Here is a 10,666-nt window from a genome sequence, read left to right on the forward strand (position 1 = left end):
GCACAGAGCTGGAGGCAGAGGACTGGTTTAAGACTCTGTCAATTGAGTGTCTGGGCACTCGGCTCAATGACATCAGCATGGGAGAGCCTGACCTGCTTGCTGCTGGGGTGCAGTGTGAACACACAGGTCATTCAAGAGCAAACACACAAACATGTGAACTGCTGTAAAGAGAAGTAAACACGACACTATTTATTATATATTTTAAATATATATAATTTCATATATAGATAGATGGATAGAGATGTGAAGTCTGTGAAAGTCTTATGGTTGTTAATTTTTTTTTATTTAAACAAAAAATATTTTGTGATGTAAAAATACTCCTACAGGGTTTTCAAAAACTCAGTATCCAGTACATTACCCAAAGTGAGGACCTGTATTACTGTAAGATCTGACCCCACAAGACATGACCTGAGGACTGAGAGCAAAGACGATCAAAGTTCTGAGGCCTGCGAAGTGTCTTGAAAAGAAGACTTTGAGCTATTCATACAGTACCTATAGGTTATGAGACGCCTGCAATCCTAAAAAAATTATACTTAAATATATGAGAGAAATCTATTCAAGTCCCATGCAAACCAAACACTGACACTCAGAGATGCCACAAGGAAAACCAAATACCAAAACACCCCGTTGCCCCCAAAAGTAGAACAAACATTATTTCGAGGTGCAAACAAGTGCCTGTAAAGGCGACGTCATACTTTCTGCATCCCATTGCCTTGAAATGAACACAGACAGGATATTTACACGTGCTCTTATTTATATTAAAATTATGGATACAGACATGTTCCACACATGCTCACTGTTCAACAACAACAGCATTTTGTTACTCTGGACAGTAGCAGCAAGCAGAAGAAGCACTCCTGTGTGGTCGACTGACCATGAAAATGTGAAAAACATGTAACAGTAGGTGTAAGTAATTCACAGTGTCACACTGAAATAAATGTTAAATACCTTCTAAATGGGAATTAGACAGTGCAGTATGTGAAGGACTAGTGATAGACCTCTGCACGACTGTCGGCAGAGAGTCTGTCCAGACCCTGGTGGACTAGGAAAATGTCAAAATTCACATCATGGATGTGGACAAATGGATGTGGAAAATATGAAAAAACCTTAAGGTGCAATAAAGCAAACAGTAAAGTTATGTAGCCTCCTAGCCAATCATGCCTCATTGTGAAAAACTAGATCGTAAAATGGATTGAAAAGAAAACATTGATAAGCAATGACAGTGAAAGGCTAAGATAATTAAACTGGTCCATGAGACGGTACATTTCCTTTCTGTTAATGTCCAATTGCAGGTGAAATTCCTAGTTCTGATCTCAGACAAAATACAGTGAAAATCAAACTCTAAAAATGTTCCTGTCATTTCTTATGTCCTCAGAGCGTTTCAATGTGTTCCTCCTCCCCTGTCCCAACCTGGACATCTATGGGGAGTGCATGATGCAGATCACCCACGAGAACATTTACCTGTGGGACATTCACAACCCTCGCACCAAGCTGGTCACATGGCCTCTCTGCTCCCTGCGGCGCTATGGACGCGATGCCACGCGCTTTACCTTCGAAGCCGGACGGTGAGCTCAGGAATGGGAAAATTGGGGGAGGGATGTTTGCTGGCTTGGTGACTGTCACCAGATAAATACATCTTACATATGTCACAGATCGCCACATTCAGAGCTGGTGTCAAGTTAGAGGCAACTCATCCTCAGTTAAAGAATCTTGTATTTAAGATAAACACTTGATCTTTATGGGAAATCAAAACCAAAGAATGAGGGTGTGTGTGTGTTTGTTTGTGTGTGTGTATACTTGTCTGCTTATCAGCTTACGGTCATTCAAGGATATCTTCATGTCTCACTCAATCACACACACACACACACACACACACACACACACACACACACACACACACACACACACACACACACACACTAACAGGTTAGTTGTGTTGGACTGAGTCTCATAAAAAGATTGATTGACTAGATTAGACAATGAATCAATGCTTGGCTAGACCTCTTTATCTCCTCTTAGATAAAACCTGACAAGCTATGATTGGGTCAGCATGCAGATAATGGTTTATATTTGTTTGTGTGTGTGTGTGTGTGTGCGTCTGGATCTGAGGTCTAAAACACATTAAAACGGACAAAGAGAGCCCTCTGGCTGTGGCACTGCACCAATGGCATAAACTGTGTCTGGTTGGTAAAGCTTTAATTGGTAGCTGGTTTAGTACTGTTTTATTTCATTCTGCTAACATCTGCTAACTAGCCTCACAATATGGACACAGTATTGTACAATAACAGACTTAAACCAGTTAGTTTACAATTATTGTCCCCTGGGGAGGTATTGTATGAGGTAACTTTGCTTCATAAATCCTCTTTAGGGTCATAACTCAAATCTGAAAATCATGAAAGCTATATTAATACATTTCTGTTCATTCTTTGGGATATAAGGATCTCTGATGTCCAAAACTTGAGAGACATCTCTTTTTAAAGTTTTTCTTAGTTTCAAAATTATCCAGTGGTAGTTATGTGTACATCCATACTACATCCATCCCACATTGCAGTCTGGATCTGCTAATAACTTATTCCACATACTATAAATAATGCCAATCTGCAAATAGTCGTACCTGTATGTATTTGATTTGTAACATTTAAATTCCAAGAGCAATTGCCAGATTACAGTAAAACATTCGTAGATCGTGAGAATGAAAGTGAGTCAGCTGATTTCCTGCATAGTAAATTAAAATCACTGAACAACAGACTTTGTTTGCTTAGGAATTTTGGTTCACATATTAACTAAACTCTCACAGCTCAGTGCTGCTGAGCAAACGCCTCCTTTATACTGTTCATTATGCTCTTTCACGGTGAGTTGCTGTTGTGTGTAGAATGTGTGACAGCGGTGAAGGACTCTACACCTTCCAGACCAGAGAGGGAGAGCAGATCTACCAGAGGGTTCACTCGGCTACACTGGCCATTGCTGAGCAGCACAAGAAGGTCCTGCTCGAAATGGAGAAAAACAGCAGGGTGAGAGCCTGGCAAGCACCTACACACACACACACACACACACACACACACACACACACACACACACACACACAGGCTAACAAGTCAGTCTAGTCTAATTATTTTACTTTAGAATGAACAGCAGTGTTCTACAGAGTGTTAAATAAATGTTAGGAGTTTTGGATTTATAGCCCACGAATTGGCACAGGAAGTTTGAGCGGTTGTCTTCCAATCCCGCAGTCGTTGGTTTAATCCCCGGCTCCTCCGGTCACATGTCAAAGTGTCCTTAAGCAAGACACTAAGCCCCAACTTAGTTGCTCCCGGTGAGTGTTGGCCAGCTGCATAGCAGCTAAAAGGCAGTGTAAAGCAATAAGTACCAAGAAATGTGCTATATAAATAAAGACCATTTACATCGTTGGTTCTGTTTGCGTGTTCTGAACCTGTTATTAGTTTCAGGAGTAACAAGCAGCTGATAATTGACTGATTGGAAGAGCAAAAAACAACATAGGTAAATCAATAAAAATGGAACTGAAATGGTGAATAAAAGTGTGCATGTGTTTGTGACCTTGAACTGTCCTGTTCACTAAAACTTTCAGAAGTGACAAAATTGCTTATAACATTTGTACCTGACGTAGTTCTAACTTCTTGAAGTTCTTCTTTTTTCTTTCCAAAAAGATTTTTAAAACTAATTACAAACTACATTTTGGCATAGTTTTCTCAGACCATTATATTATTATGGTTATATGGGTTTTTTTTGCACGAGATTTGTGTTCAAAGCAAATTGTTTTAAATGCAGTGCTGTGTGAGGGTATTTTGATAATACAATGTTGGTATTTGGTCTTGTCTGTCTGTTCCGGCTGCTTTAGTCACTATAATACTAGCACCATTCATTTTGGCTGCTCCATTTCAAGAGTCACCACAGCGAATCATGTGCCTCCATCTAACCCTGTCCTCTGCATCCTCTTCTCTCACACCAACTAACTTCATGTCCTCTCACTACATCCAGAAATCTCTTTGCCATCAGGGCCACATGTACAGGATTAGTCAGGTGACATTTAGAGCTCTATTAACCTCATTAGACATGTTTTTTGTTTCACATTTTTTAACATTACACTAAGTAATGCCAGACATCAGACATCATGCTGGCATCAGTTCCAAAATGAGCAAATATTTAAAAAACAATTAAATTAGTTTCATCCTTTGCTATGCTGTCTCTGTGCTATTTACATGCAAAAATAGTTTTCACATGATTTGCCGATCACTACATTCTCTTTTAATTTACATTTTACAAAGCATCCAAACTATTCTAGAAATGAGGTTTGCAATTTACACGGTTGTTTTTTTTCCTGGCATTCTGTGCACAGTTGCTCTCTAAGGGTTCAGAGCCGGGCTCCTACCCCTGCACTCCCACAGCTATCCTGCCCCGATCTGCCTACTGGCACCATATCACTGGAAACCAGGCTGCCATGGATCCTGACAGTGGTACGATTTTGTTTGTTTTTTCTTATGTTTAAGAAATTTAAACATTTCCAATGTTCCAATTCTCTTGTAGCCCATATTTTTCTACTAGTCTATTGTCATTGTAGTGAGATGGGACAATTATTATAGTTGATATCAACTACTTTGGAGTAATTACATCCTGAATCCAGTTTAAGAAAGCTGAAATCAGGATGTAATAGCCTGGCATGACATAAAGACTGGTAGGGGACAGGGTCAACATGTGTAAAGCCGATTAACCAACATGATGTATTTGCTTTATGTGACAGTAACAGCCATGGTCTGTCTCTAGGTGATCCTGCAGTAGATGACCTGATGTCTACCCGTCTGCCCACCGACCGCCATGCCACACTGCCACTGGCAAACACACACGCACAATCACAGCTACATATACACACATATTCCCCGTCACATTACCCCACCTACCCTGGACAGTGACACGCACTGACCGAACAGACGTGGACTCTGAAAAAGAGACAAAGACGCACATACCCACATGCATGCAGATGCACACAATCCACACAAATGGACAGAAACGCACACTTTCGCACCTAACACTGGCCAACAGACTATCTAGAATACAGACAGCAGGATGTAAAATCTGAATTCTGCAAAAGACTGGAAGAAGATTGGGCTTCCGTACATGACTGCAGCTCTCACAGTTCCACAGTAGACAGGGGATATTTGACATTTTTCCACAATCAGGCTGAGAATGTCTTTTTTAAAGTAAGGACTGAAAGCTCTAAGTACGATTTAAATCACCTTAGCTTTATATATTGTTTGCCTAGAACTAAAAGCAGGAGTGTCAATACCTCTTCCAAATGGCCTTTCTCAAATGTGGGGTGAATGCCTTCATGAGCAATTTGTGGGGAACCACACGTTTTTATTTAAAGATCATTTAAATAGAACTAAGAGCCCATTACAAGATTGTCACGTGAAACAAAACAGCATTTCCTTTTGTCAAACACTGCTGGTCACTCACCATCACACCTGCCCAGTAAAAGCAGCTTTACTTGAAGTTAGCTTTGTTTTGTTATTTTACCTTTATTTCCCTGTGGAGGCCCTAAAGTCTGCATTCTCTCTGCCTGTCCATTTGCCTGTCTCTTTTGTTTTTTTCACTGAGCAGGAGATTGACATTTTTGACGTCCTTTTTTTTTATTCCACTTGGCTGCTCAAAATAATGTTTTAAGCAACGTAATGTGATTGCAGCACTAATGCTTTTAAATGTGCATCAGTATCCCTGTTTACATTGTTCATCAGATCAACACTTTAGGGCAAATGCAAGCTTTTCACCACACCTTCAAAAGTGCCCCTCCAAACAGTTATGAGCGCCTTTGCAGTGTGTTTAATGACACAAGCTTGTAAAGCCCTTAGAAAAATATCTATGTTGTTACATAGTTAACAGGCTGGGTTTGGTAGTTTTAGTGCAAAATTCACTCCAAAATATGGTCAAATTTCCAACATGTTTGAAACATCTAATGCTCTGACTAAAGTTTCTCACCCTACAAGCAGGATTATGTCAATAAGGCCGAGCTTTATGTTAAATCCTGCATGGACTGGGACATCACAGTGCATTAAAAGCACCACATGGCCTGTGCCATCTTTGGAAAATACACTTAAAACTCCCATGTGGGATATTTCTACCAATGCCAGCTGACAACTTGTATGAATTAATTAATGCCTTTTATTTAGCAGATAAGTGATGTGACCTTGCACTTACTCATTGTGTTGGCTGTTCTGAGGTTCTGAACCAACGTGGAATCAAACTGTGATTGGATTTATTTTTATGGATTGGCTCTCATACAAAACTGCATCTTCACCCTTAAAGCTTTAGACTTGCTCTGGGATCTATCTTTTACACTTCCTACTATCCACACGCTTCTACTAAGCTACAATATATTTGCACAGGGCTGCTATTTTCTTAGACTATCCAAGGGTTAACGAAGAGGCGGGACTAAGAATAAGCTCAACAGATATGTAAAGTTTAAAGCCTAGACTGATACATTTGGATGAAATCTGCCTATATCTGTGTCTGCATTTGACCACTTGGAGCACCAGATCACCACCATTATGTTTTTACTAGAGTGACACGATCATAAAAAGGAAACTCACTGATGAAAGACAAGAGAAATTGGAAAACACTGAACACAGACTGTTTGAAGGGTCAGAGTAAAAAAATAAAACAGGGTCATCTCGTCTTTCTGCAGGGCTCAGGCTTATGTCTGGTCTACAGTCTGAGGAGCAATTGAATTACTTCCAGAATTCACCTTATTTTGGATGTTTAATAAACATACAGTCTTAAGGGGAACTTGTGGTGTATATTTATCTCAGTTTCAGCTCTATTACTGATAATACCAGTGTACTCAGTGAGAATACCAACATCTGGGAATATGTTAACATAGTTCAAAAGAAGTCAGATCAGGCAGGAAAAAAATGACGTTGCCTTAAAGTTCTTACCTCAGCTGACGTATACTTTCTACAGCATAGAGTTTCAAATCCAACGTCAGGCTACAAAACCAGCTCTCTCTCTCCCTGCTTCACTATAGTCTGCTGTCCTCCACCACACTCTGCCCAGTGCTTCAGGTAGTTGTCATTATGAATTTACAATAAATAAGAAGTTCCAAAATCTCCTAATCAGAAATTGTTGAAAAACACTGGTTTAAAATCAAATGCCAGTGCTGTTCAATAACTGTAGACCACAGGAGGCTTTGACAGGACCTTTCCACCTTGACTTATGTTTTAGAGCATATTTCTGGCAAAGAAAAGTTTTTAAAAATGTTATAAATGTAACTGTAACCCTTTCATTTTTACCACTGCATCGAGTTTGGCTTAACAGTGTGATTAACCTGTGTGATCATCTAAACATCTTTTCAAAAGTGTTCCATGAATTAGTTTACTGAGTTTTGAAAATTTTAAATCACAACAGAGAAACAGATCAAACAAGAATCGTCTTTCAAAACCTCATTCACATGTGGACTTATTTTTATGAAAGGATAAGGCTGAATATTTTCTATATTTTTGATATTGTCAGCAAAGTTTACAAAAAGTCTAAAACCAACAAAGAATTGAATCTTCTCATTGTATTGCCTGTAGAGGACTATAGAGCTTCATTGTTGTTTACAGACTATAGTAACTACAGCAGTGAGTCAGATCACTGTGTTGTCAGGATTCTCCATCATAAAAATATGACTGTATTACAGTATGTTGTTTTTTTCAGAAGAGAACTCTAAAGCTTGAGAACAAACATCACTTTTTATTTTCACTTTTTCTTGTGGGAATCCTTTTCAGAGACTGTAAAACCTTAAGGTCAGTTTTAGCCTGTGGAGCTCTCATTTGACTCACTGATGATGAGCTAAATTCAGGTCCTGGATTCAGAGACATTGTAGTGAGTAGATTCCGTTCACTGTTGGTTGACAGTAACAAAAACATAGAAAATCACTGGCCTAATTCAAAATCTTTGCGTCCAAACAGGATTGATTAATTCAATTATTGTCTGCCTGTATCATCTTTCTTAAAATACTTTTGTTCTTAACATTGCAACCTGCAGACCTCCCTCCTATCTTCCCTTTGGGACACAGGATGTAGTTTATTAAGACAGCTTGACATTGTTATAGGCTGTAATAAGGTTTTAAGACCATTTCGGTGATTGTGGAGATTTCAGAACAGCAGTGCGATGTCTGGGAACACACTGACCACGGTTGCAGTTTTAAAATGCCTCAAATCTGGATTGTATCTGGATGTGATTTAGCTTGAATTATGCTAGAATCCCTGTACAACCTACAGGTCTTTTGTTTTTTTAACTTTATTGAACATGACAGGGCTAAGCCTTTTGTTAGTTGTTTACATGATGTCAGTTGTGAATTGTGTGTAGATTTGTTTTTGTGTACTTACTAAGTTTGCTGGCCTGTTGAGAGAATCATATACATATTGCTATTTATTTCATATGAAGTGTGTGTGTCTGTGTGTGTGTGTGTGTGTGTAAAACAGGTACAGCTCAAAAATGCAGCTCACCACATTTCTGTGTTGTGATGTGGAACAAGCAGATGGTAACTGATCAACTTCCTGTCGAGGTGACTCTTCACACATTAACCTGAATACATCCAGAAGCATTGTGTCTCTCAAAGTGTGAATTGTTTTGGCCTAGAGTAGTGACAACCACATCCTCTGTGTCATGCTGTTATTTTTTACTTTTTTAACCTGCTTTATTTCCCTTAAAAAAAAGTACACGATGAATTTATAGCCTTAGACCTCAGACAGGTTCATCTATTATTTGTATATGTTCTGACTCAGCAATAGGTGAAAAAAATGATTTGACTGATATCATGTTTATTCTGAGCATTCTCAGCCCTAACCCATTACACCTATGTATTAGGCCATTCAACATTTGTTCTTTTTTTCCAAACCTATACAACATAGGCAGGAATAGCAACAGGCCCAATTTTAGGGGAAATACAGCAGGTTATTCTTTAAAACTATCCTTTAAGCCAACTCGGAGCAAAGACGTCAAGTTGGGTTTAAGGGTTTAAGTTTGTCCATTACTTTGTAACACAGACCTAAAATATCAAGCACAGATATTAAATTACTACAGGAAAGACACATGTGAAGACAACATTGGGAGATGCATGGCAATTCATGGTAATAAAGAAAAACAGATAATGTGGCTGCCATCTGAGGTGATTATTAACCAAGTACATATACTCAATTACTATACTATTACTATTGTGTACAATTCTCAATTACGTGTGACTAACTGAAGTATTTCTATTTTATGCATCTTTACTCCACTACAACAGAGAGGGAATTCTTCATCCACTGCACTAGATTAATTTTACATCTTTACTTGTTTGCAGATATTATAAAGAAAATGTATGGATTATAGAATAACCACCTGTCAGCACAAAAGTGTCAGAATAGCACCACATTTACCAGCTGCTGTTTTTGTTTCACAGGTCTGTAGGTGACTGAGATCTTTAACACTTTATTTCTTACTCTAAGTTTTTTTAGTTTTCATCAAATCTAGACTAGGACATTTATTTTATTGACAACCTAAAACTAGCTAATTAAAGCCTGTCCAAAATACAGACTCTTCTCGGTAGAGTACCTCTACTTTTGTAAATTTTACAGCGTACACTTAGCACTTCTACTTCAGTTGATAAAAACTTGAGTATTAAGTTTGTGTACTTTTACCACCTCTGGCTGCTAACTCAAGAAACAACTTTTCACATTATTGTTTGATTTAATTTTAAATGTAATGCTATTATATGCAAGTGCTAAAAAACAATACAAAAGATTAATGTATCAAATAGGGCCCAGAATATGATAACTTGCAGGGTCTAAGACTAAACTTTGGCTGAATTGTGTTAATTTACGTGTTTTGAACATTTAACCAGCTTAACCATTAACTTGACAGAAAGTTGTACTGTAAAGACGACAGCTTTTAGTCAGTTTAGTGTGTAAGCAATGTTAATACCAAACCAAAATTCTACATTTGTAGGTCATAAACCAAAGTACTGGACACACTGAAACCTGACTTCAAAGGGATTTTCTTAAAAATTCCAGGGTAAGTTTTCTTTTACCAGTGAGGTCACTTCATGAACCCTGCAGCTGCCACCTCTGCCACAACCCTCACTGTCACGTGACACAACAAAGTGTTCAAAGGAAGTGATGGTTGATGCAAAAAGGACAGAGAATGAAAGTGAATGTAGTTTTAGTATCATCACTGTTGGCCATACGAGTGGCCACAACCTCTTCTTAGCTTTGTATAACCAATGGCAACATGTTGATTTCACCCATTTACACAGTCCACCACCAACTGCATGTTTTTGAGAAAAATAAAGTCTGTTACTTGCTTCACTGTTGCTGTGTAAATCCATTGAATTTGATCATGTTTTGAGTCTCAGTACAAACCATGGCCATGGTGATGCTGTTTTATATTCTACAATGTGGTCTACTATATGGATAATCTGAATTAAAATAATAGTTAGACACATATATCCATGTGTGCTGAACTGCGTTACAACAAATATTCCAACAGTGACCATCAGCACATTGGATTTCAAACGAAACTATGATTCATATAAGCTTGTCCCTTCAGGGCTCAGCACAGCAGAACATGTTCGCATGTTGGTTTTTTACGCCGGATGCCCTTCCAGCCACAACCCTCCCATTTTATCCAGGTT

The 10,666-nt window shown here is 38.6% G+C and overlaps 1 protein-coding gene across 1 annotated transcript in view; it reads left to right on the plus strand.

Annotated features, from left to right (window-relative positions):
• dok4 (docking protein 4) overlaps window positions 1-10,340 on the plus strand; it is a 70,891-nt gene extending 60,551 nt beyond the window's left edge. The window contains exons 5-9 of the mRNA XM_067494420.1: window positions 7-126; window positions 1,376-1,565; window positions 2,873-3,011; window positions 4,355-4,472; window positions 4,780-10,340. Of these exons, the coding sequence (XP_067350521.1) occupies window positions 7-126; window positions 1,376-1,565; window positions 2,873-3,011; window positions 4,355-4,472; window positions 4,780-4,925 (713 nt within the window). The 3' untranslated portion in view covers window positions 4,926-10,340. The remainder of the gene's footprint in view (window positions 1-6; window positions 127-1,375; window positions 1,566-2,872; window positions 3,012-4,354; window positions 4,473-4,779) is intronic.
• The last annotated feature ends 326 nt before the right edge of the window (window positions 10,341-10,666 follow it).

The sequence above is a fragment of the Channa argus genome, chromosome 2 (assembly GCF_033026475.1).
Source record: "Channa argus isolate prfri chromosome 2, Channa argus male v1.0, whole genome shotgun sequence".
Taxonomy (NCBI): Eukaryota; Metazoa; Chordata; class Actinopteri; order Anabantiformes; family Channidae; genus Channa; species Channa argus.